This window comes from Alosa pseudoharengus, unplaced genomic scaffold, assembly GCF_046254945.1.
Source record: "Alosa pseudoharengus isolate Yale_2024_CS ecotype anadromous, Long Island Sound unplaced genomic scaffold, YU_APseudo_1.1 YU_APseudo_1.1_scf_12, whole genome shotgun sequence".
Taxonomy (NCBI): domain Eukaryota; kingdom Metazoa; phylum Chordata; class Actinopteri; order Clupeiformes; family Clupeidae; genus Alosa; species Alosa pseudoharengus.
Genome location: NW_027468587.1, coordinates 14,632,511 through 14,659,965, shown reverse-complemented (window position 1 = coordinate 14,659,965; position 27,455 = coordinate 14,632,511). Strand labels below are relative to the sequence as shown.

Sequence of the window (27,455 nt, the reverse complement as noted above, 5' to 3'; positions counted from 1 at the left end):
AAAGTGAAGTTAGGCTACCAATTGATGCTAGTGTTCATAACGTGTAATGATGAGAACGGACAGGAGATAGAAGAAATCACACACTGCTCACTGTCTTTAGTCAACTCTACTAAGGACACAACAGAAGAGAGCGGGACCAAACTGCTCTAAAAAACATCTAGCTGGCATTTGGAAGCAGGGAGGAGGCGTCCTTGAAAGGTCGCTCGTGTCAGACTCTGAGCAGCTGTGCTGACTACAGTAGACAGCTCCCAACAACCTCTTTACAGGAGAGCTGAGAGTTACAGACATAAAGCCACAGGGAGAAGCTGAGAGAGAGCTGCCAGTGCCACCCTCATCTGCATAGTCTGGTGCTCACCGACATCTACATTTACAATTTACATTACGCTCACATAGAAGTTACTTTTGGGTATTTAGTAGTATTTGAAGCTATGATTTAGGGGATTTCTTGCCTTATTTGACAGGACAGGAGAGAGTGAACAAGAAGTGGGTGAAAGAAAGATGGGGATTGGCTACAGAAATGACCTCAGGTCAGACTCGAACCCGGTTCCCACATGGGCACAGGGCCCGTACGTGGTAGACAATGCCAATGCTACATTTACACTTACATTTTCTTTAGCATTGTGTTAAACCCATGACCTTGGTGTTGCTGGCACCTTCCATAAAGGGCACCCATACTAGACTGACAGCGCAGTGAACGTGGATTACTCTACTGCACGACACCTACCATTTCTTCTGGTTGAACTTTGGTCTGCTGCCCGTCTTCTTGGCCGTCACAGTGACTGTGCCATTCTCAAATTTCACACCTTCCAACCTGCCAATAAACAACATCTATGTTCAATTGCTGGCTTACTCAACAAACATACCCATGACATACCGTACAATACCATAGCTGTGAGACCACAAAACCTTAAAGCCACCTCTCCAAAGATGTATATCTAGGAAAATAAGCTGCCCTAATCAGTCAGTGTAGTTACATACAAACAGATTTCAGTCTAATATACTGATTACTCCGATTAAAATAGGTCATGTAAAAATTGTGTAATCGGATTGAAATCCAATTTTATGCTAAAAGCAACTGAATCGGTTATCACTGTAATACCGACAGGCTCAACACTCTTTTCCAAATATTCAGCTAATTCCCATAAACACAACAGATACATGCATACTGTATATCTTCGCCTTCCCAGAAGCTCAAAGCTACATCCAGTCACCACCCACTGTAGACTGTTCACCTGTTGGAGAGGCTGCCCAGACCCAGTCTTTTAGCCAGTGCCTGCAGCATCTTCACTGGGCTGGGACCACCCGCTTCGCTCCCACCACCGCCCTTGCTGCCCTTCTTGCCAGGCTTGGGGCCTTTCCCCTTGGGCTTCTCTTTGTCCCTGTTATCCCCCTCCACGTGGGTAGGGGGCGGCAGCGAGCGGTACACCTCCAGCGCCGAGCGTCCCCGCAGGCTGTCCCCCAGGCCCAGCTCCTGCAGGCTGTGGATCAGCTGCTCCTGCTGGTTCTGCTGGTTCTGCTTCTGCTGGTTGTGGCCCGGCTTCCTGGCGCTGTTGGTGGCGTTGACGCGTGGGACGCTGGGCCGGGCGCCGTGGGTCAGCATCTCGCACGTGTCCGCGTAGACGAACTGCAGCGCCTGCTCCAGCAGCTCCGCCGGGACCTTCTCCAGGACGAGCAGGTCGCAGCCGGACGCGTCTTCGCTCCGACGCACCTCCTCCTCGTCGTCCCAGTCCTCTCCGCCGCCGCCGTCGTCACCCTGGCTGCCCTCACGGAACAGAAGCTTCCGGAAGAAGTCGGAGCGCACGGACAGAATGTACTTGTGGGCGGGGAAGGTGCGGTCACCGGCCTGCAGCGTGACATCGTGGATGCTGTCCATCTCGTCTGCCTCGGCACGGAGCGCGCGCAGGTGATCGGAGAACGTGGACATGGAGACGGTAGGAATCTCATACAGACTGGAACACAGGAGGGGAACACAAATGCAATAGTGTAAAACACAATAGTGACTTCACCACCCCACATGACAAAGAGTTGAAGACATTTGACTATGTTGTCAAACGGTGAAGGGTGGTATAAAAAACTACATGGCTCAAACCAAAAAACAAGTTTAACCCAAGGCTATATACAGATGATGGTACGGAGGCCAAGAAAACAAGGAGAGGGATTCCTGTCCAGAATATCTCAATGTGGTTTAAATCAAATCAAGGACATTTATGATGCACATTTAACCATTCAAAACACAATTCAACCTGTACAACAAGCCAATGTGTTATTTTACTGTCTTGTGAGTTTAGTGATATTGTCCTTGCAATGGCCAGTGGCTATTCAACTATCGACTGTCGGTCAGTATTTGGTACCTGGTCTTAGGGTCAGACTGTAGGACGGCAAAGTTGCGTCCCTTGGAGTCGACCGTAATGCTGACGGCTCGGTGGACGTAGGGAAGCTTTTCCAGACGGATGCGTTCATACACCCCTCCACCTTCCGTGTGGCCACACACCTCCACCGCCCCGGTCGGGTCTGTTTGGGCAAGGAGATGGACATAGTGACTTCACCCTTCTAAATATACAACTCTAGTTCAACTAGCTCAACTATAGCTACTATTTAGCAGACTACTATAGCTACTAGGGGCAGCTGTGTCCTACTGGTTAGGTCTTCGGACTTGTAACCGGAGGGTTGCCGAACCCTGACCAGTAGGCACGTAGGCAACAGCTGTAGCCTATATGATTTAGTTTTGTATAAATTATTAGTCGGCTATTCCAAGTTATAGAACAACTCTATAACGATTAGGGATGTCACACATGAAACAATGCTGCAGAAACATTAAAATATGTCTTTGATATGAGCAGGATATCATTTGATATCCTGTTGATATCTATTCACGATGGGAAATAATTTAAGGAATCTAGTTGCAGTCCAGTAAACAGTGACCCTGCAAGATCCCTAGACGCTGCAAAATCATAGTCTGCGACTAGTCTGTGACTTAAAAACTCTATGACTTGTCTTTAGATGTGTGAGGGTCTGAGACTGTCCTTTCAAATAGTTTCAGTCTTCTGGTGTGAGGATGGCATAAGATGATGAGGAAGGGGAAGTTAAAGTCCTGTGGTGAGGTTGTTCCTTCCTGCTACAATGCAAGCTGATGTGGTTCATGTGCTACACTGTTCAGAGTGAGAACTGAACTACTTGATTAGTCAGTAGTGTTCCTTACACGCAGGTTTTATGCTTTTATCTTTTTCTATGTGTGTGTGGGTTTGTGTGTCTGTCCAATGAAAGGAACTTAAAAAAGGGCTCTTGTGCTTTGCATCTTTCTTGCCTGTGCAGACACAATGTGCTTTGATCTTTATTATTGGGAGTTCTCCTACGCACATACCCACAGATGTGTCAACGGTACCTGTCTTTACCGTGATGTCTTTGTCCAGAAAGCTGCATATGTGATATCCACTTCAGTCTTTGTTGCCCAGGAGCCTATAGATGTGATTCCGCTGTCCTCCTACGATAGCATTCTAAATATTGTGTTCTGTGTACCTTTCTTGTCTGTGATCTTCTTGTACTCCCCGAGCCACTGGCCACTGAAGCCCTCTCCTTCCTGCGTTACGAACATCATGTTGCTCTTGCTGAGGGCGATGTCGGACATGAACACCTGGCGGCCGTACGCCCACCTGCACTGCCTCAGGGCTCCGCCCACGGAACGCCAGCAGAACACCTGAGAGAGAGAGAGAAAGAAAGAAAGAAAGAGAAAGAGAGAGAGAGAGAGAGAGAGAGAGAGAGAACTTATATTACACATCACACACACACACGCACACAACTCATCAGCATAGAAATATCCTGTACAGCATAAATGTAACCATAAAATGAATAGAAAATAGAGGAGACATCACTGTGGTCAAAGTCTTTAACAAACCCTAACAAAGTCTGATGGGCTTAAAGTTTGAGATTTCTTCATGCCTTTCGTAGCTAAAAAGAGAAGAAAACATTGTTACTCACCCGTCCAGCCTCGTCCAAGGCTAAGATGGCGGCCTTCTCTCCCCCGTTCTCGTTAAGCAACTGGGGGTCCACGCGATGGTCCAGAGTCCCGCCGGTCACCAGAACCTTCTTAATGTTGAGTTGCCTGAACAGAAAATAAAATACAATCACTGGGTCACAAGGCCATTCAGAATAACAGAGCATGCCTGGACCCAGCAGGATAAACACCACCAACACCTCATGGTCATAACAATCCTAATAACCAGGCATACATCTCAAACTGAACGTCTGTGGTGAGGCCTGTTACTGAGGCACCAAACTAGGAACGAAGTGAAGAACAGACCATTAAGAAAGCAAATTATAGAAACTTGTCAAATAGAAGTGGTTGTTCTTACAGACTTGACTTTACTGGAAGTCCTAAAGAATCATCACTCAAATGTACTCAAGATCAAACAAACAACAGTACTACACTGGTCACAAAAGAACAGAGAAGACTATTTAGTTTCCCACTATGACAAGGCTCTAACTCTAAAAGCATACTGCAGGGCCTAAAGCAAAGAACAGTTTTGTGCCTGAGGTCATCATAAATGTTCTTCGCCGATAGATCTATATATAATGCTCTACTTTCATATCTTAAATAGCCTGACCTACACCTGAATTCCAGCGCTGTGCCTGAGAACTTTAAAGATGCAGTCAGCGATCGTACGCATTCACGTACACATTCAGCGAACATCTCCTCACAATCCGCTAGCTGCCCATCAGATGAGTACACTGTACAACCAAAAAAGGTCTGTAGGCAACCCAGGCTCCGAAAATTGGAAACTGTCCCACAAACAATAACAAATCCCTGTGTGGAGTTTCTCCGGGAATACTGAAGGGAGGGTAGAGCTACCTATCTGGTGTTCCGTTTGGTCCTTGGTTAAAATATAATGTGCGTAGTTTTGAACAAAAGCGTCTGCTCAATCACTATAGTTTTAAATTTAAAACTAACTTAAATTTAGTCAGTGTAAACTGTATTTTAAATGTGCCTTATCAAACATAAACATAAACATATGTGATGTCATGCGCAATCGCTTACCCCACTTTTAAGCCCTAATACTAAACAGCACCCCATTATGTCTAGGTTCTAACTTTAAAGCAACAAAGTGTAGATCTTTTATCTTAAAATAACAACTTCAAACTCATTTTGATGATTCATGTTTGAGTCTGGCATTGCCGATACGCACCCAGAATGCCTGGTGTTGCACTATGTAGCGTTGTTGTCGCGGTAAGGAGCATGACCCTTTTTGTCAGTTTTTATACAAAAGCACTAAGTGGGCACCCAGTATGTTGAACATTGACAAAAGTGGTATTCCTACATTGAGTTACTTCAAAAACTTAAAAATATGCCTGACTCCGACACACTTACTTAGAGGCCAGCTTCTTGCACTGGTAGTCAGCCAGCAGGTAAACATCGCCCTTCACCGTCACACACACCGTGGCACCATTACTGGCCGCTACCATGGAGATACTGACATCCTTATAGTGCAAAGCAGACACCTGGCGGGGCGAGGTCACACACTTCTCGCCGTTGGGATCCAGCAAATAGCCTACAGGTCAAGGGTCGATAGGTCAACACATGAAATTGTGGAGCAGTCTAACTGATCTGAACTGGACTACACTATGTAGTCTGAATTAATCTAGATAATCTGGTCTGAACTGGGAAAAACTATCTGGCCTGGATTGATCTGGATCGAACTAAACTATTTGCTGCTGACTGGTCTGGGAAATCTGGTCTGAAACCGGTCTGAACTGGCCTAGACTACATGGTGTGTACTGGTCTTAACCATCAAGTGCTGACTGGTGTGTGGACTGGCTTAGGTAAAAACTAATTTGATATAGATCAGGATTATGTTTTCCAAATCCAACCAATACTGTGTATCGTTGTTGAATGTTAAAACTGTCTATCATGTCATGATGGTAGTTGTTCAACGATACTTTAGGAACATGCACCTCTGGTCTGGTCTGATCTAGTGTGGTCTGGACTAGACTTACCAAGCTGCCCCCCGTTCAGTCCCACAGTGTAGACCGCATCATGGGTCCACATGACCGTGTGGAACCTTCCGGCGGCAACACCAATGACATACCTCCCTTTCAGAGTCTTAGATGACACCTATGAACAGAGAGAGAGAGAGAGAGAGAGAGAGAGAGAGAGAGAGAGAGAGAGCGAGGGAAAGACCCATCAACATTTGCATTGCATGCGCAGTTAACAACGATTTGTGTTTGATTGATGTATTTTGAGGCTAGCTGTACCTGCTAGGCCCTACCTACTGCACTAGCTATGGGGTGTTTATTAGGGAAATCACTGGTTGGCAAGTTGTATTTGTAAATTGTAGCCCCTGAGCCACACACACACACACACACACACACACACACACACACACACACACACTCATAATCCAGAGAAGTTTAAAAATAAAAAATCATCATCATCATCATCATCATCATCCTCCTCCTCCTTACATGTTTGGGTACCAGGCTGGCTGCAGGGGGTGGGTTGAGGCCCAGCTGGTGGAAGCGGTTGAGGCCGAAGGTGTAGACGTTCCCCTCCTCCGTCAGCACCACCGTGTGATCTCGCGCCGCCGCCACCTGGGACACGTAGTCACAAAGGAGCCCCTCCACCATGCGGGGGACCTGGAGGAGGCAGGGTTGGACACAGGTGAGGTGTTAAGACAGGTGAACCTGATACAGGTAAGACTGCTGCACACAGAAGTCACACAGGAGGCCCACCACCATCCAAGGCGCATGGTTGGGGTACAGGGAGGGTTAGAAACAGGTGAGAACATGAACATGAGATCAGTGATATGAAGCAGGTGGGAGGTGAGAAAGGCCTTTGCGTGGGTTAAATGGGAGAGTGGTGGGGTGTGAGAGATGTGCAGAGAGTGGAGGGTACGTTATGAAATGGGGCACTGTGGGATACAAGCCAAAGGACACGGCCTCACAGGTGAGACTGGACAGGACTGAGGGTCATTTAGGGTGTGGATCAGCTATAGTAACACAGAACATTTCACAGCATCTGCTGCAGTTCAATGAAGAAATGATGCTTCTTAGAACTACATTGCATGCCACGCTCACTCACACAGACACAGACACAAACCAGAATGTCTGAAGGAATCCACCCACCAGATAGGTCTGCTCATCCCCGTGTCCTAGACGTCCGCCCTGCCCGTGTCCACAGGTGAACACTTTACCTGTCTGAGACAGGAATACTGAGTGGAACTTACACAACACCACCTGAAAGACAAAAACACACACACACACACACACACACACACACACACACACACACACACACACACACACACACACACAGAGAGAGGCGTGTTAAAACTTCAGACACACATACACAGAGAACTCTTTTTGCACACAGACAGAGACATAAAAGTCATTCAGACCTTCAGGGACAGACATAAATCTAGTTTATTCTAGTTTAACACACACACACAAACACACACAAAGTAACTTTATTATTATTTCCCAGGGGATGGCACTTTAACCTGGGACAAAACCGGGTCACAAACAGACCTGCAGCACTAAAAGAACATGCGTGTTTCATCTCCTTCCATCAGACCTTCATCTATCTCTCCCCACTGCCCTCTGTCTGACCCACCTGCTCCTGTGCCAACAGCAGGGGAGCAGTGAAAGACCCCCCCCCCCCTCCAAACACACACACACACACACACACACACACACACACACACACACACACACACACAGGTTGTTTGTGCTGTGGTGCAAGTGCAAGTGGCGAGGCTGGGGAAAACATCATCACTAATGCAACATGCAGCCCCTTCAAGCCTCAACACACCACATATGACAGCTATGCAGGATCAGGATCATTACTGTGTGCCAAGAGCCTACTCAGGAAGCACATAACACACTCTCACACACACACACACACACACACACACACACACACACACACAGGTAGTTTTATTTAATTAATGTGTGTTATTTTGAGATTAATATTTAACTCTAAGCATCTGCACAGTAGCCCTTGCCAGAGCAACAATGGCCTTTTCCTTTCAGCATAGGACACATCAAGAGGTTGGTGAGAGGTTGGTGATATGTGATCCTGCCACACACACACACACACACACACACACACACACACACACACACACACACACAAGCACACACACATTGCTATTGGAATCCCTATTCATCAGCAAGGAGACCTTTGTAAAAACCAACACAGAAACAAAGGGGACACTTTCAACTTTCAACAGGAATTTGGGCAGATAGAACAAAACTGCTCCTCAGCAACCACGCAACCACACACACCCACACCCACCCACAGCTGGTGCAGAGACAACACAAACCAAGTGTGAGGCAGAGTTCACAGACAGTGTAGTGGTGATGAGTAGAAGTCTGCTGAAACATAAACTACTGGATACCAATATCCAAGCTACTTGCATCCACAGAGACACAGTGACAGTGACAGTGACACACACGCACACACAAACACACACACACATACACACACACACACACACACACACAGTGGAAAAGAGCGTGCCAGTAAGTTTAATCACACTAACAGCATATATCCAGCCAAGATGAAACCGTAGAGCAGACCGAGTGAGTGAGATGCCTCTCTGGGGGGTGGGATCAGCACGCGCGCGCGTGTGTGCGTGCGTGCGTGCGTGCGTGCGTGTGTGTGTGTGCGCGCGTGTGTGCGTGTGTGTGTGTGTGTGTGTGTGTGTGTGTGTGAGGATGGGTGGGGGGCCTTGGCACTGAACCACTGTGTGAAACTCGAGCAACCCACGGTCCTCATGCTGTGCTCACCGCCCCATTCATCCACTCACTCTCTGGAGATTAAGCCGTGGTCTCTCCAGCTCAAAATCCCCAAATCCATACTGGACCAAGGACAATATCGCATTGTCACTGACAGTCGATCACGTTACCCCTCCTGGGGAAAATGTGTACACACACACACACACAAACACAAACAGACTTTCCCTTAAGGGTCACTCTGACCTAGCTATACTCTGGTCAAGGTGGGGGAATGGAGGGGGGAGGGGTGATTGTTTGGAGAGGTTGCTAGAGCCCTCTAAAGTTCACGCACGGCACAGACACAAACCCCCCCCCCCCCACACACACACACGGAGAGGAAAAGCAGTCATAGCAACTGTTGCCACCGTTAACAGATTATTTTCTTTACCAGCCCCGCTGAAATAGACCTCTGTGCCCTAGGCCCTAAGGGACACTTTTCTCAGGTGAGCAGGTGTGTGTAAACATGTGTGTGTGTGTGTGTGTGTGTGTGTGTGTGTGTGTGTGTGTGTGTGTGTGTGTGTGTGTGTGTGTGTGTGTGTGTGTGGCAGATGTTTTGGATAAAGTGCATTGTGTGTAACACCTGCTATCTGACAAAACCAGAGTCAATCAAATATTTGTTTGTTTTTCATGTTAAAACCTCAACCACTATATACTACAACAGTGTGTGTGAGCCTACGAGGCTTCATGCTTTGACAGGAAAGCACTACAACTCCGACTCCACCAGCATGCGAGATAAGCAGTGGACTCAGCAATACTAAGTCAGGGTTTCAGCCTGTTACATAAGGCATTCGGCCCCGCCCCTCGGGCACGAACCACAGGGAGCCTATTGGCACAGCAGTCACCTGTTTGATGTAGACCCCAGTCCTCGCAAACAGATCCACGATCTCCGGGTGGTGCCTGCTCTCATGGTTGCCATGCCCCAGGGTGAAGTTAGCGTTGTTCCCCCAGGTGTATACCTCAGTGGGATCTGGAGGGGAAAACAGAGCTTGGAGTGAACATGTAACAGCAACAGCTTTTTTCACCTTGACCAAGCGGTGACTGCAAAGGAAGACTGGAGAGACATGATATATAGTCCTGCAAAGAAGGTCAGCTGAGAACATTTCTTAAGAAAGAAAACACAGAAAAGAGATGAAATGGAAGGAAATAAAAGGAAAGGAAAGAATAGTCAAACGAAATGGTTAATGCATTTCAATCCGGTGTTGTTTAACACAAGAGCTCTTGATTGTGCATAAAAAGCTATGTAGCTAAAAACAAGCCTAAGTGCAACTATCAGCCTGTTCATTTGTCAACGATTTATCTTGCCATCAATTTCTGGATCAATCTACCAATATAGTTACATTTTATGTTATTATTTGAATCATTTTATTTAAACAAGGAACCACCTAGCACACAGAGCGGAACACCCACCTGTGTTTCTGAAGACCACATGAGCCGGCCTGTCCTTCATGGTTAGATCCAGAACAGACAGGCCTTCCTTATCCTGGATGGAGAGTGGTCCACCATGCTGCAATGGCAAAATGCACACAGGATAAGTTGTCACATTCCCCTTAAATGTTCCCCATGCCACCACCAGTGATACATTTAAAAGTCGGAGAGCGCGGCTGCTATTGTAAGGCAAGTAGCTGTCTGTGACTAAACAAATGTCAGAATGGTTGCTCTGGTGAATGGTAATTCTGAACAACTTGACTTGCGAGTAAATGTCAAGGTTTTAGCTGGTGCGTGTAAAAAGCTACACAAGAAAAATCTTTCACAATAAGAGGCAATTTAACAATGGTATACATATATCATCACAAACAAAAATATGTACTGAAATTGCCTAACTGTGGTTAGACGACTGGTGCAATATTTCTATATTGCAAAAGCAACACATAAGAATTTCAGGCAGTTTAACCAGGTGATGTTAAGTCCAAACTTTAAACTGCTGAGAAGGCAGAAAAGTATATCCCAGACTACTGAAAGTGTTCCAGAGCCTTGACAAGTAGGGCAAGAGACGCTAACATCATAAAGGTCACAGGTTCAGAAAGCACAAAAAAACTGCCACATCATATGTGCCCTTTGGACAGTAGTGTATTCTAAAGGAATGTAAATGGGAAGAACAGGGATAAGAGATGCTACCCTCAAGCATATTTTGGCAAGGGAGGAAAACTACAGATTAAAAGACCTACCCATGTATCGGTTCTACCTGTACACGCAACACAGGTGATTTCACTAATTAACTGATCTACCTGGCTGAAGAGTTGCTGAATCAGCTAGTTTAGTGAATGGTTTGGAACAAATATGTGGAAGGACTTTCTTTACTTTCTGAGGTCAGAGGTTCCACCACTGTGTTCTGCATAGCTCACCTTGACCAAGGCCATGAGGCAGTGGATGTGGCCATAGAATGCGCTGCGATGCAGGGCGGTCCAGCCGGATTCCTTGTCCTTGGCCAGCAGGTCGGCGCTCTTGCTGTCCAGCAGCCACTCTAGCAGAGCACGCTTGCCCAGCGAGGCAGCCAGGTGCAGCGCCGTGCGTCCAAACCCATCGCGCAGCGTGGCTGCATTGTGGCAGTGGGCCATCAGGAAGGTGCAAAGACGCCCCTCCTCTGAGCCACCTGTCATGGCCGCGACCACCTCGTCCGCGTGCTGAGCGGAGCGGCATTTAGGGGTGCAGTCGGGTGACGCCACCACGCTCATTGTGATGCCCAAACACAAAGGTCAAACTTTCTCCCAAGAACAAACCACCTGGTACCTTCAGGCCCCCCCGCCTACTTCAGTCCCCCCCCCCCTCTCTGTGAACCCCTCTCAGTGTTGCCTGCTGCCTCAGGTTGTGCTTAAGGTATAGAAATGCAAAGATTTAAAAAAAAAAGGTAACACTTCAAAGGTGGCTAATTTGTGTTTTTTCGGGGTGCTAGAATTGTGCTTGTGTTGGGATTCCACTGCACCCTAGCAACCCCAGGGCACAGAAACACACCTTCTGTCAGTCCACCATGACAGTTACACACACACTACAACCCTTTGGCACAAACAGAGGTATAAATACAATAATTACACTATATATAAATATAAATATATAAGCACTTTTTACAATTTTTACAAATATATTATCTTTCAAAAAATATTCTATGATTTCTTTACATGGAAAAAGGCAACACTGTTTACAACCCCTCTTGCAATGTCCATTAAAAAACAGTCCTTCTAGCTGAAGGGGAAAGTTCCCCTTCCCCCCAAAACACACCACGTTTTTAAGCCTCCATAATTGTATGAGGTACCTGCAGAGAAAAGTAGAAGATGAGCAATGCAGAACATTTAGAAACCAAAGGCACGTGAAACACACAGAGAGGCCTTATGTCAAGGGCCATAGGACACACCCACTTTCTATCGATTTAATAGATATGTAAAATATGTCAGCACCCACAGCACAAGTTTATGTGTATTTGCCTATTCATACAGTATTTAATTGTGTTGTATTTGCATGGTCTGATTGCATATGTTTCTGATCTTGTGTTACTACCGTTGCACAACCAATTGCCTCTTTGGGGACAGATCATGTTCTACTTGACATGACATGCTCACACACCTCTCCAAAGTCATTAAGTGCCAGAACAACATGATGAATGTAACTTCCTTTGAGCTTTAGAGAGCAGCCAAGCATTGACAACAATTTGCAAGATTCGAATGATCGAGTGCTGTTTACTTAGGCCTACTTCATTTCCACTCGTGGAATAAATGTAATGCGCTGCAGAACACCAGCTGCCTACTCGTACTGGTGATCAGAGTTGTTCGGAGGTCAAGAGTCAGGTCATCCATTTGAACTAGGGGCACCAGAAATATCTGACTGCTGTTACCTAACCCGAAGTATGAATGTGTCGTCTACATTACACTAACGTTAGTAGGAGTGCCAGCTATTCACAACACTGCGTTATATCTGCACATAGCCATCAGTACCAGGTGGTAGCTGGCCCCCTGGTTTCACAAACTTGACACGTCTGTCATAGCTAGATTACAAAACACTTGATACATGTAGTACAGGCACTGCAGCAGCACAAGTTGCTACAGCTGCCCACACAGGAAACCAATAATTAGGATATATTATAATTGCCGTGCTATTGCGACACAGTGTGTATGGTAGGTTTTGAGGCTAATATTGAAACACTGCAATCTGAAAAGGTATGAAAGGTAAGGATCTGAGTTAACGCTATCACGGCTAGCTTACGTTACGTTACGTTACGTGACGTTAGCTAGCTAGCGAACCCCTACATCCTAGTCCAGCAACAGCACGTAAAAAAAACAAAAAAACGAATGATCTAAATAATGCCCCACACCATAAAATCTGAGAACAGATGTATCTTTTCTATGTTTACTTCAACCAGCCAACAACTAATAAACTACAGAGGAAAGTCTATGTGAATCTATGACACATGATCATCGCTGCAGCGCTGAGCCAGCAGCAGCCCAGCCCAGCCCAGCCACAGAACAGTCTCCGCTGGTCATATTTCACTTTCTCACCTGCCGCTAGATGAAGATGACGGAGTTATTTGAGATCGTCTCAGCGATGCAATTCCAGACTTTCATCGTTAAATGAATAGTAGTCAATTTCCGATAAAATTGGCAGACTAGCTGGAAACCTGTTATTAGGTAATAAGGCTAAAACAGGAGAGGAACGTGTTAGTAAGAGAATCTCCTATTGGTGGAAGCATGATCCAATCCGTATGATGATTGGACGCTAGTGTTACAAGATATTACGTAGTTTTAAAGCAACTTGGTCAGTGGGTCATCTTTTCTCCCAAGCCCAGTAGGCTAAACTGTGAGCCCTGATGAAGATCATTAAAGGGAAGAAAAAGTAGCCAAATTATGTATTTGTATTATTGTTTTTTGCAGTGTTTATGCGCGTGTGTGTTTTAATAATAGGCTACATTTCGTTCGCGGCACCCGCCCATTAGATGGCACAGGCGGCTTGTGCGGCTGTGATAAAAACCTTGCCAATTTCTGATTTGACGTCATTTTGTCTCAAATCTTCACTTTCAAATTTCCCTGTTGAAAAAAAAATCTAAAAAAGCTGGGTTTCGCTGGTCTAAGATGACCTCATAGTCATACCAGCTCTTGATGGTTTTTCATGGTAGCTGGTTGGGCCACCTGCTGGTCATGCTGGACCATCTTATCAAGCTGAACATGCTGGTATGACAGCAAAACCAGCCATCATAGGCTGGTCCAACCAGCTTAACCGCCAAAAAACATCTTAAGCTGGTCTACATCAAGCTGGTCAAACCAGCGAAACCATCAAAAATCATGCAAAAACATAATTTTTCAGCAGGGCAGTCTAGAGGTTGCAAGCTTACATACAAGGATACAAGGAAGTTTATTGTCACATGCATATAGTTACTGGATGTAAGAAATGCAGTGAAATTATGTCTGGTGTCAGCCTATTTGTGCACTTATGGGGGGGGGGGGGTGCAGTAGAAGAGGGGTTTAGTAGATTAAGTGGCAAGGGCTGCATTAAAAAAGGTGGGGGAGGATTGGGATTTGGGGGGGGGGGGGGGACCAACAAGGAGCACCCAAGAGCAACAGGGGCAAGGAAAAACTCCCTTACTAAGGAAGAAACCTTGGGCAGATCCACGGCTCAAGGGGCTAACCCAACTGCCAGGGGTCTTGGTGTGTGTATTGGGGGGATGACAAGGGAGATGGGATAGTGTGCTGTGTATGTGGGGAGAGGGCAGTGTGCAATATGTGTGTTGGAGAAGCTTCCTCATGAGACAATGTGCTGTGTATTGGGGGGGGGGGGGGGGGGGGCAGTGTAAGGTATGCAAGTATGGTGAAGGGACTTACTATTGCAAGCAGAGTACTGTATGTATGATGTATGTGAGTGATGACAGTGAAGATGTGTGTGTGGGCGGGAGGGGAGTGGAGCAGTGACTGTGTGTGTGTGTGTGTGTAGTGTGTGTGTGGGTAGGTGGGGGCAGTGTGCTGTAAGTATGTAGAGGATGTGTGTTGGAGAATATCCTGAAGACAATGTGCTGTGTATGTAGGGGGGGGCAGTGTGCAGCAAGTATGTAGATGAGGCTTACTGTAGCAAGCAGTGTGCTGTATGTATGTGAGGTGATGACAGTGATGATGTAAGTGTGTGTGTTTTTTGTGTGTGTGTTGGGGATGGGGGTGGGGGGGGCAGAAAGACTAGGCAATCAAGGAAATGGGTAGATAGATGGAGGAGAAATCAAAAATAATAAATAAAAAGTTCTATGGAGATGTGCAAAAGTTGGAGAAAGTCAGATATGTGTGTATGTGTTTGTGTGTGTGTGTGTGTGTGTGTGTGTGTGTGTGTGTGTGTGTGTGTGTGTGTGTGTGTGTTTTGACGTGTGATGAAATAAGAAAATAATTCATAGTTCACAATAACTCATAATTCATAATAGCATAGGGAGAGGGATGTAAAAGTGCTAAAAGTCATGTAGGTGTATGTGTGTGTGTGTGTGTGTGTGGGGGGGGGGGGTCCATGAGTGCTAGGAATGAATGAGTGCAAAGTCAGTATAGTGTGAGTTCAGGGTTGGGAAATGTTTGAGAGTGCTGAGGAGTGAATGTGTGCAAAGTCAGTATAGTGTGAGTTCAGAGTTCGGATGGCCTGGGGATAATAACTTCTCCTGAGTCTCTCAGTTCTGGCTTTGTGACTACATAGGCGTCTTCTTGATTTCAGCGGTAGGAATAATCCATTGTTAGGATGAGAAGAGTCCTTCAGAATCTTTTGGGCTCTTAGGAGTACTCTTCTGGAATAGATATCTTGTAGAGCAGGGAGTTGAGTTAGTATGTTCAGCTGAGCGCACTACTCTGCAGAGTATACAATCTCTAACTGTGGAGTTCCCATACCAGGTGATGATGCTACCAGCTAGAACACTCTCAACCGCTGAAGTGTAGAAGGCCTTCATGATGGATGTAGAAACTTTGAATTTCCTTAGCTGACAAAGGAAGTAGAGTCGTTGTCTGGACTTCTTCAGAACATATTGAGTGTTAACAGTCCAAGTCTTTAGTATTGGGGACACCAAGGTATTTAAAACTTGTGACTCTCTCTACAGGTTGCCCGCTGATCATTAGTGGGGTGTAACTGTAGTTCTGCTGCTGCCTTCTGTAATCCACTACCATTTCCTTGGTTTTATTGACATTCAGTGTCAAGCTGTAAGCGCTTTCAGATATACGTGTAAGACCGGAGGTTCTGCCGATGTTAAACGGTGGGGCCGTATATCTGAACGACATAACCGGTCATGTGGAAGTCCGAATTCACCCGGTGTTTATACTACTCCCCCCCTAGTATTTTCTTCCGGACATTATGTAAATGTGCTGTGTCTGAATGAAGCGTAGAACATGCGGTTAAGATCACACCTAGTGAGAGGGCGTGTTGGTGACGTTTCTTTCGTGCGTCCATGTGGTTAGATCTGACTTAAATGCCAGTGTTATGATGGAGTGGCATAATGCTGTCCAGAAAATCTCCGACCTGGAAAGATGCAGACATCACGGAGCTACTGTCCATGATGGCATACAACATTTTGATAGAACACATGAAGGGAACGGCAAGAGACGTTGTAGCCTACAACTGCATGGCAAGGCCAAACGAATTCAAAAGACTGAATCACCAAGCAGAAGGCGCTGAAAAGGCAGTAGCCTACAGCGACGTCGTTGACGACAATAACAGGAGTATTTAATAAATTGTTAGCCAACAAGGTTTTCTGTTCATTGATACCTCGCAGAGCTCGCTGATATTTGTTGAGCATAGGCTATATGCCTAGAGAAAATGAAAACGAAGAAAAGCCAACTTTGTTACAAGCTCCTTACGTAAAAGCAATAGACACATGGGGAGAGGATGCTTTTGGAAAAAATAAACCATGAAAAAACGAACAACTTCACTGTTATGTTAGTATTTTGTTTATTGCTTAAAAACATTGTATGATGGCCTTGCAGTCTTGAGTTAGCCTACTGAATTGGCTGGTAGCCTACCATAAAGTTTGTGCATGCTCTCTCTCCAACGCAAACCAGATGTGGGGTTATAGCCAAGTAATTCTGGTACATAACGTTGAAAACAGATAAATGTGTTTATTCGAAGCACACATACAAATACTGTTTGCTTACTTGACTAGCCTACTTCAAGTATTAGCCTACGCACAAGAGATTTGTCTTCTTTAGCCTACATAATGCATAGGCTACACGTTGTAAACAAAATGCAGCTGTGACAGGCAGCGGCCGCATATATTCTGCGTCCAGTGTTGGGCAAGTTAATGAAAATTAGTAATTAGTTACAGTTACTAGTTACTTCTTTCAAAAGTAATTCAATTACGTTACCAATTACTGATTATCAAAAGTAATTAGTTACTAGAGAAAGTAACTTTTGAGTTACTTTTAAGTCTGCTTTTAAAATGTCAATATGAACAGTACTGAACAGTCACACACACAATAAACCTAATTTTTGGACGTATTTATTGTAGTTTCAACAGGCCTTCAAATCAATAACCTTGTGCATGAGTTCTCAAACTTTTTCCGACCACAAAACATTCTACAATGCATGAAGGCCTCCCTGACCTTGTTTTGCGCCACCCTCACCATCTAGGTGGTTTGATAGATATGTACAGTACACTGCCTACTCCTTGCCTACTACTTGCCTTCTGCAATATAGTAATAAGTTATTATTATCATTATTATTGCAATCCTTCTGTAGGCTACATGGAATTCGTTCAATGGGATGTAATGTGAAACAATGTTAAATGGCCTATTTTCAAAGCAGTTATTGTCTGCTCACACACACATAATGGGATATATTATGTATAGCGCATTTCATACACGTGGCAATTCAATGTGCTTTACACATGATAAATGACAATAATAAAGTAAGATGTAAAATACATATATGTACATAAAAACACAGTTGTATTATATAGCATTTTAAGCTCCACCAGTTTGGGAAAAGCCTGCGCTGCACAAGTGCTGACCTACCGAAATAAGTTCTAATGCATCCGAGAGTTTGGGATTGTCGCGCACTATGCAGAAGGTTACTCTTCAGCTGATAAGGTGTTCCAGAGAGAATTTGCATGTTCCGTCGCAGACAAATGAATCCACACCATGGACGTCAATTCCGATGTAAACATAGCCTACTGTGCAAATAACTCAAGTCGCTGATTATGTACGGTAGGCTATTTGGAGGTTTCTGCATTTTTCTCTTGAGTTAAACGTGTGCTTGCTTGTGCCAAGGCTATATATAGGCTACCGTAGCCTATTGGTGTTGTGGCGTGGCTATGTTGTAAGAATGAGAAATTGATATAACGAGGCTTTTGCGCAATAGCTAAAAAAAGAGCGGAGATAAACAACAATGCGCTTTTACTGTAGTGGAGCTTATGAGATGGAAACGAAAGGGAAAAGGCTTTTAAGATGCCCATTTAAATTGTAGCGTAATGCACTCTTGTGTGTTTTAGCATAAATCCGAAATAAGGAGGAATGTGAGGAGGCTCCTATTAACTGTAAAGAATGCATCTGCAATCTAAACATGAAACACAATCGCTGGAAACACAGCTGCAAGTAACGAACTCTTTGAAATTTCAGTAATTGTAATTGCCTTACTGGATTTACAAAAATACTTCGTTACATGCTCGTTACCACTAAAAGTAGTGGAATTACAGTAACGCGTTACTTTGTAACGCATTACTCCCAACACTGTCTGCGTCATATCTCGCATCTTGTGAACTCTACAAGCCCCCACCCCTCACTCGACAACCACACGGAGATTCTGTAATGTGCATGTATGTCGTTCACACATACGTCCATATAAGGTCAGTATTAGGTCCGCAGGTTAGCATCATATCTGAATCATCCGAGGGTAGGACCTCCGTTTGACAAACCTCCGCATGTACTCCGGAGGTTATATCTGAAAGCGCTTTGTTAGATTGACACCACTGTGCCACCTCATCAACCTGATCCAAGTAGAGCTGGCCAAGTACATGGCCTACACGTTCTGTTAAAGAAGGCAGTTTTTCAGTCTAGGCCTAGGCCTAATTGTTGGATTCTAGCCATGGAGGATAGGCAGGGTCATTGAAGTAGGTAATCGAAGAGGGTAATTGAAGTAGGTCTACTGATTTTTTTAGCTAGGTGGTCCGTGATTTTTTTTTTTATTATTGGTTAAGTGGTCCTTGGTCTGAAAAACTTTGAGAAACACTGCTCTAGAATAGATCATGTTTTTTTTGTTTTGTCTACATACCTGTATTCTAGTCTCAACTCAAATGAACCATAGCTGGGGTATTTGGGTAGGCCTTCTCAAATATGCACAGAGAAAACACATTAAAAATCATCTGTCAAACTGCTGGTGTCAGAACACAGCTTGCTTCCAAACAACTGTTATAACATGGTTATAGCTATATTGCAAATATGTATCAGCATACTGCACGGCCTCATGAACAATTTCACCAAACTGTTCATGAGGCTGTGCAGTATGCTGATAAATATTTGCAGACTACATATCTATAACCATGTTATAACAGTTGTTTGGAAGCAAGCTGTGTTCTGTGTGATGTTGAAGAAACACAGGAACTCGCCTGGTAGCCCTGCCTAGAAAATTGAGAATGTGCCCAGTGTGTCGCGTTCGAGTGCAGCTTTTGGTAGTAGTGCCAATCCAACAAAACATCAATTTGTTTTTTTTTAATGCTTTCCCCATGGGATCTCCCCCAGATGCCCTCAAGCCTCTTATTCAACTAATACGGTTACTTCTCTCCATGGCCATGACATCATTTTAGCATTAACAATTTTAGGTTTATAAAAAAACTTGTATTGTTGTTTTTTGTATGTCGCTTTGGACAAAAGTGTCTGCTAAATGCCATAACCATAATTATAACCATAACCATAACACAACTATCATAAATACCACTCAGGGCATGTGCATCTAAACTAACAATAATATTACACATTTCATGAAAATAGTAGGCTATTGCGCAAATCAATTTGTCATTCAGTTTGTAATAGACTGTATAGGTGGACAAACCCTCTGTGACTTCAACCATGGCTTTTCTGAAGAGTGGTTTTGAAGCTAAATAGGAACCTATGGGCACCATCATGTCATAGCTGACGTAAGCTACCAGGCTAATGGGCTGACGAACAACTCAAACATCATGCCAGACATCATTGTTTGTTACAATAATTGTTTTATTGTATTGTTATTATTGGATAGTACAGTGTCTATTTCTTTTTACCTTACGAAAAAATATAAGTGATGAATAAAGTCTAACAGATTATACCAAACACAGCCATAAGTGACGCAATTGATCTGCCATATCTCTTGTTTCGAACTTTCAGCTTATTCATATAACATAAAATTGAATTTGAATCTAGCATTTAAAGGTATCCAAATGCTTGCCTGGGTGAACCCACACAAACTTGACTAATTAGAATTTGCTCTGCAGGTCCATCTGGAAAGGATCCCATTGATGGTTGTTTCCAAATCACCAAAAGCCCAGGATCCAATCACAATTGTTTATCCCCTACAATTGTGTGTGTTTGTATTTCACACATCTGTCGTAAATACCACTTATGGCTGACCCTCTTCCACCTGGACACGATACGTGGATTTGTTTACAAATGTTATTATGAAGGTAAACTTGCATAAGATGCCTTTAAACAGATGTGATACGAAAGAATTCCCCCACTCACAGTTTTCATGACCAGAGCCCAAAACCGTTTTTGGAACCATCCTGTAAGTATATCCATTTCTGCTGTGAGGTTGGACATTTTAAAGGTATACTATGCAGATTCAGGTATTTTTTGCCGACTGTAGCGTTCCCCCTAGATTCGCGATATATTTATATTTTAATCTTCAGTTGTAAATAACTAACCTGACTCCGCCAGATGGATGCTTCACATTTGCTCTGCATGCCCATCTTGGAACTATCCGTTGGAGAACTTTTGGGAAGGGGCGGAAATACTGGTTAGCTGATTGGATAAACCATCTGTCTATCACCACCTATGTTGGTTATCGACGGGCCAAATCAACCAATTAGATGAACAAAGTGTTCTTCTAATGTCTTCGTTTATACAATTAAGTTAGGTAACGTAACTAACGTTAAGATTTTTTAACTTACCATTTGTATGTGACATGAACCTAATCAACGGCAATTCCCATCAAGTTTTCACGGTAGGCCCTACACTTCTGAAGAAAGTATATTACTCCATTATGAACTTGAATCGGCCGTGGAGGATGTCTGTGTCGTTCATTCCTCCAAGCTGCATGGCTGAGACTCATAGCTTCACCTGGGAATACTTTCTAATTTGAATAAAACTTGCGCGATAGCTATGCTCATCTCATCTGTGGATGCCGTTATGTTGTTCGTTGCGTCACACCTAAACCCGCCTCAAAACCAACGCTGATTGGCCGTTCGTTTGGTGAACTGCTCCAAATTTTCTCTATCGGAAAGTTGCCAGACTGATCTGCGAGTGAAAACCTGAAGCTCGCGAGATCAGGATGGTCTTACGAGGCTAGTAAATAACCTACTTCTCGTGACTTGTTCCCCCTGTACACAATAGAAATGCTTTCGTTGTGACGTGAAGGATTAACGAAAGGGAACATCTCCAAAGAGCTATATCTATTGACAAGGTAATGTTAGTCGCTTTGGTTAAAAATGCGTCAGCCAAATGTAATGTAATGTAATGTTTCATGATTCTCGCAAGATGATTTGGGGCGCTGTTCTTGAAGTTGCATGGCTGGTTCTCTCGTTAGCGACTCGCTATGCCTATGCTGTATGGCTTGATAGGTGAATGATTCCCCTATTACAAGTTTGTTTACCTTCAAATTGGCTTTGTAATGGTTAGGTGAAAATCTTCGTACCTCTAATATGGTGTCTATTAGCCTGGCGGGCCATCCTATATCATTGAAATGTATAGTCTGGAATCGAACCATTCACCTCGCTTAATCCAAGGGGCGGGCAGATAATTGTCTTTCAAACTGCCTAGGCATGCAATAGGCCAGCGCTACGACCAATCAGATATATCAAACTTTTACCGTATCCGGTCGGCAAAACGGCAAATACATCCTTCTTCGAAAGGAATGACTTAAGTGCATTGTGTTGCTCAACTTTCAAAGAAAAGCACAAGTCCAACTCCTCCAAAGTTGACGCCAACGCCGATTCAAACAACCGCTCTTCGTTCGCCTTCCTTGTTGTTCACCGTGGCAGGACTGTCGTCATCCTGTTAAGCCCGCCTTAAGACTCTCTAACAAAATAGAGCGCTGTGATTGGATAATGTCCACGGCGTCAGCCAATAGAAATCCCTATGGTTTGATACTAGACGTACAGGCTGAGCAAATTAATTTGCCGCCGCTAGGGTGCGTCTAGATTTCTAGGCTAGGGGTCTATGGAAACTGCCTGCCTTTCGAAACCAGCCCCTGATGGACATTCAAGGTACTGCAGGTTTGCATGTCTACATGTTAGTTTATAATCAAAATTACTTTGAAGCTGTTATACTACAGTAAACATTTATAGGATGCCTTTAACATAATGGAAGGGGAAGAAAGGGGAAGAGAAATCACATTATGAACAAAAAAGGGTCTGAATAGCAAATGTTTCAGCCTCTGTTGTTGAGGTTTCTCACAGTCCTGTTGATGGCATGCTGAGGATTTTGATTAAAAAAAAAAACACCTAGATTAGAAAGGGCAATATGGAGATTCAACTATCTTGCCCAGATAGCAAGAGGCTGGCGGACCACTTTCAGTCCATTGGGGGCATAGCTGTCGGTCCGCTGGCATTTTGCTCATCAGTTCTCTGAAAAAAAAAAATATTTTGCCACTATTGGTCTAAAATATTTTTCATTTGTTCAGTTATACTCCATATATCATTTTATTAACTAATATTCATGACAAGTTAAATTTAAAGAGATGGTGGTCCAACAGCGGACCACAGGTGGCATGCCACCAGCGGCATACCACCAGCGGTCCGCTATCCGCCAATCTGATTTTGCTATCTGGGTGGAGGAGGGGGAAAAGCGGAAAGAAAATTAATTATGGAAAACACAGGATGACTCAAAATAGCATTGTACTATGCTACTCAAGACTGTTCCAACTGACCCACTGAAGGTTCATTCAGCCATACGCCTACCCGCTGATTCCTAAACAAATCCATTCCTGACCTGTTCTCATGATTTAGCCATGATAGCCTCTAATTAAAGGAAAGTATTCTTTCACACACATTTACAGAGCAAAGACTGTACAAACACATGAGCCCCCCCCCCCTCTCAACAGTTGAGACCTCTTACTGTCCAATTCAAGCTACAATAATTGCCAATATCATTTTAAGCATATACAAATTGTGACTCTGAAAGGATAATTAATTTGGTAGATACAAGGTAAACAGTAAAGGCAACATGTCAAAGTCTTACAGATGTTTAAAGTAAATGGATTTTGTCTGTTAGGGTGGTTTGGGTTTTCACCACAAACTGATGACATCAACATAATGTTGAAATAGGCTTAAGATAAAAATCAATTTCAACACTTTTCCCCCCTGAACATTAACAACATATCTGTGGTTAACGGTTTGGCTTTATGTGTGATTTTTAAGCGCTATCAAAATGTCCCTTGCACACAAACTGCAATGGTACGGTCCAAGCAGTGGTTTCCACTGAGGCTTCGAGGGGGAAAGTATTTATTTAAAAAAAAAACTGCGCAGGGATGTACTGAGCGTTAGTGTGAGATGTTGAACTCGCCTTGGAGAATGACTAAAGAACGTTCAATGGAATGCCAGGTTTGGGGGAGCTGTGCACTGATCCGCAACTTACTTCCGTGAAATTTGCTAGCAATTTGCTCTGAGACGGCACACTACAAACGGGCGTAAACAGCGTAGACGTGTTCAACTGAATGAAAAGAGTCTTTATCGGCGATTCGTGGAAAATTCTCGGTCTTGATGAGGAAAGGGTCGACTTTGGACGAGGTAATTTGAGACTGGTGTATTAATGTTTTTGAGATTTTTTTTTATACCTGCATGTATGCGTTTTGAGGCTTTGATAGCCTAATGTCTTGGAACTTCGCCAACACTTAAAACTTGGAGGAAGAACTGTTTTCATCTGGAGTTCGATGTAGTTCAGTCACACATTCAAACTCTTCAGAACTGAGCTCACAAAACGGGCTGGAATTAATACACCAGCAGGCATCGATAGTCGTTCATACTCTCTATTAGGCCTGTTGAATAGAGGTAACCATGCGCCTTTTGGATTTGACGCTTAAAAGAAAAGTTGAAGGAAAGCAGCTCAATCTCTGTTCGTGGAGTATATCTGTAATGGTTGTCCTCCATGTCATCGGATTCGCTCCGTCCTCCGCCTGTCCCAGCGAATGCGTATGTTTCAATACAACAGTAAAATGCGTAAACCAAGACCTCAAAGCAATTCCTAAACCCCTACCTGAGGACACCAAGATACTGTTTGTAACGGGCAATAACATTATGCGTCTCTCCTCGGATTCCTTCCCTAGCCCACTCAAACAACTTACCAATGTCCATTTGACTGGGAATCGTATAGAGGAGATAGATTCTCGGGTATTTAATAATATCCCAAACTTAAGTCTGCTTGACCTCAGCAACAACAGGATACGAGAATTCAGTGCAGACGCGTTAGCCGCCGATAACTCATTGCTTACGCTAAATCTGAGCAGATCCCTGTGCAATTACTCGTACACCGGTGAAATATCTCGTCTATTGCACAACACTCCGAAGCTTTCCAAACTGGATTTGTCAAACAACGACTTGGTTTTGCTACCAGACGACATGTTCTCTAGTCTGTTGGACATACTTTTTTTGGATTTGCGCAACAATTCCATCGTGTCTGTAAGCAGCGGGACTTTGAGAAACCCCCTCCTAGGTCTATTGGATTTACGGGAAAACGCTTTGAAGGAGCTATCAAATGGAACAATTGCCGACTTCAGCAACAACCCCAACCTACGGATCCGGTTGACTGGCAACCCGTGGGTATGCGATTGCAGTATCGTGGACATGCAGGAGTGGTTGAGGAAAAACGATCAGGTTTTGGATAAGGAAAACATTACCTGTAATAGCCCGAGTTACTTCATGGGGGATTCACTGCTAGAGGTTCAGTCCTCTGAGCTTACGTGTAATTTCAATGGAGACCTGGAGGGGGTACTGGAGACATCTTATGTCTTTCTGGGCATGGTGCTGGCACTAATCGGGGTCATCTTTCTGCTGGTGCTCTACCTGAACAGAAAGGGCATCAAGCGGTGGATTTACAACATCCGGGACGCCTGCAGGGACCACATGGAGGGTTACCACTACAGGTATGAGATCAACTCAGACCCGCGGCTGGCCAACCTCAGTCTCAACTCAGATGTCTGACACCCGGGCTCGAGCTCAGACCACACACCCAAACTCTGCATGACTGCCCCTCCAGTGTGTGAAGTGGCTGCCCGTATACCCGCCTGACCCCCTAACCCCCTCCCCATCATAGACTCTGAGGTATTCAATCCCCCCTCCCCAAAACGCTTTTCCACCAGACAGGACTTGAACTGAGCTTCAAGAGAGGATTGTGACTCAGAGCAACTCATACCTAAAACCATGTGAAGTCTCTGCTAATGTGTTTAGTCATCTTTTGATGTTGTTCAGTGCTGCATGGATTGGAATGTCATGACACAGGCATTTGCAGACAAAGCCATCAGTGAGAGGTTTTTAAACATTTTTTTTTCTTACATTTCTTCTCTATCAGTAAGGGACTATCCTGGACAAGGGTTGGTTTAGTAGACTACTGAACATTATTATGAGAAGTGTACTTACTTGGTACACTGTGTAGTGATGGAAATGTCAGATATATATGCTATAGCTTCATTCTCTTGCTCAAAAGTCTTGTTTCTGCCCATTTTTTTAGCTTTGTCTCAACCCAAGACAGATATGCTTGTTGATGTGTTGCTGTATTTTCTAAAACTTGCCATGTAATTTTATGATATCAGCATTGAATCAGAGTTGTATTCCATTTGTTTTTATATTCAATAATACTTGCTAGCTGAACAGGGAATTGCCTCAATTTTCCTTAAAGGTACTAGAATCTCTCTGATCTGGGAGAGGAATGTGGAACTGTGTATACTGATCGAGAGGGTCACTCACTACAGACTTTGGGATGATGCCTGGACGGATTTACTCTTTCATACACACACACACACACACACACACACACACATACTCATTCCTCACCCGTAACAAGCATGCCTCATCACAGACAAATTACACCTCTCCAGACCTAAATCCTCAAACGGAGACATCGGAAGCACAAAGGAATGTCGCACAATCTCAACAACCCCTCCGTAATCCTCCAGACGACTGGGAGTTTTTTGTCATACATTTTTCCCCACAGAGCATTAAGCAGACAATTATAAAGATATGGTACCATGTCAAATGGCTTGGCCCCACAATTAGGCCTGATGGATAAACTTTAATGGACCACCATTAAGTTCAGCTAACGACCATCTCCAGAAATGCCTGACTTCAAAGCACTCAAGTATGACTGAGAGGGGTCAGGAATAGCAGCTTTGCTGGAAAAAAAATGCACAAAATGAACATTGCAGAGAAAGCGTTGAAGCTTTCATCTTTGCCATTTTTCTGTATACAGAATCAGAGTTGGTAACCACTGCCTCTTACTGTTTTTTGTGCTGTATGTGTCATCAAGCCCAATGTCAGTTATTTAAGGTAAATATTAAATGTTCAATAAAGCGAAGCTCCCTGGAGAGAATGTGCCGATGTCTGTTGCTCACTCACACACTGGCTCGCCACACTGCACCCCCAGAGAATGTAATTTACTTGGATGCGTGAACAAAAGTCAATAATTCATGTAAATTCATTTCCATAAATGTCTAGGTTTTTGAAAAAAAGCATACAGTATATTTCATGAGTTGTGTATTTAGAAGTGACTAGATATTCACTGCTAAAGCTTGCGATGTGTTACTCTGTGGTGGCATAGGAGTGTATGTGACTGCTGAGGTATCAGCAGAATGTTGGCTGTGGTGTGTGTGGGTGGGGGGGGGGGTCGCTCTCACGGACCTAGACTGGGGGGTGGTCCTACCTCAGGTCTGGCATGAATCTGGCCCAGATGTGGCTGCTATCCATGGTGGCTGTTCATGTTGCAGATCACCCTTAGGGCAAGAACACCCACACACAGAGACAGACATACAGAGAAATACACTCACTCACTCGCGCACGCACACACACACACACACACACACACACACACACAATGAAAAACACACCCACACAGAGACAACAACACACACCGAAAAAAAAAACCCCACACACTCACAGATGGCTTCTGCATGGTTCACCTCTGCCAGTGTGTGTGTGTGCCTGCAGCTGTGTATTCTCTTACCAAAACACAATTCCCCCAGCCCCGCCTGGGAACGAGCGAGAGATCTGAAGAGACACGTCGCGTGAAGCACCTATCATTTGGGAGAGAAAAGGAAACACACACACACACTCACATACCCCCCACCTTACGTGTGAGTACTTCATTTCGCCCATTTCACAGGGGTGTATTTCTGTGAGAGTCTGTCTGTACTGAAGGGCTTTAGTTAATGACACCTTGCAGCTGCAGAGACCTGCTTTTTGTGAGCATGTTTTATCATTTGCCGTTAACGTTGTAATTAGTTATAAGATTGAGTCATGAAAAAAACGTATAATGTGAAATAACTCTGCGACTGTGTATGAACATGGAAAAACTCGCACGTAC

The 27,455-nt window shown here is 44.3% G+C and overlaps 2 protein-coding genes across 2 annotated transcripts in view; one reads left to right on the top strand and one right to left on the bottom strand.

The window, feature by feature from the left end:
* The window catches only part of ibtk (inhibitor of Bruton agammaglobulinemia tyrosine kinase), a 29,017-nt gene extending 15,596 nt beyond the window's left edge, over positions 1–13,421 (bottom strand). Inside the window, exons 1-13 of the mRNA XM_076280208.1 lie at positions 13,254–13,421; positions 11,112–12,016; positions 10,177–10,273; positions 9,612–9,736; positions 7,117–7,227; positions 6,457–6,627; positions 5,989–6,106; positions 5,363–5,543; positions 3,976–4,099; positions 3,517–3,694; positions 2,352–2,511; positions 1,233–1,949; positions 725–811 (exon numbers count right to left, since the gene is read on the bottom strand). Of these exons, the coding sequence (XP_076136323.1) occupies positions 725–811; positions 1,233–1,949; positions 2,352–2,511; positions 3,517–3,694; positions 3,976–4,099; positions 5,363–5,543; positions 5,989–6,106; positions 6,457–6,627; positions 7,117–7,227; positions 9,612–9,736; positions 10,177–10,273; positions 11,112–11,441 (2,399 nt within the window). The 5' untranslated portion in view covers positions 11,442–12,016; positions 13,254–13,421. The remainder of the gene's footprint in view (positions 1–724; positions 812–1,232; positions 1,950–2,351; positions 2,512–3,516; positions 3,695–3,975; positions 4,100–5,362; positions 5,544–5,988; positions 6,107–6,456; positions 6,628–7,116; positions 7,228–9,611; positions 9,737–10,176; positions 10,274–11,111; positions 12,017–13,253) is intronic.
* A 9,970-nt stretch (positions 13,422–23,391) lies between these two features.
* tpbg (trophoblast glycoprotein) lies at positions 23,392–26,455 on the top strand. Its single transcript, XM_076280207.1, has one exon. It carries the CDS (start codon positions 23,939–23,941, stop codon positions 25,079–25,081), a length of 1,143 nt encoding a protein of 380 aa, XP_076136322.1. The 5' UTR covers positions 23,392–23,938; the 3' UTR covers positions 25,082–26,455.
* The last annotated feature ends 1,000 nt before the right edge of the window (positions 26,456–27,455 follow it).

Coding starts and splice junctions, on each gene's coding strand:
- tpbg (XM_076280207.1), top strand. CDS start 23,939: ATGCGCCTTTTGGATTTGACGCTTAAAAGAAAAGTTGAAGGAAAGCAG.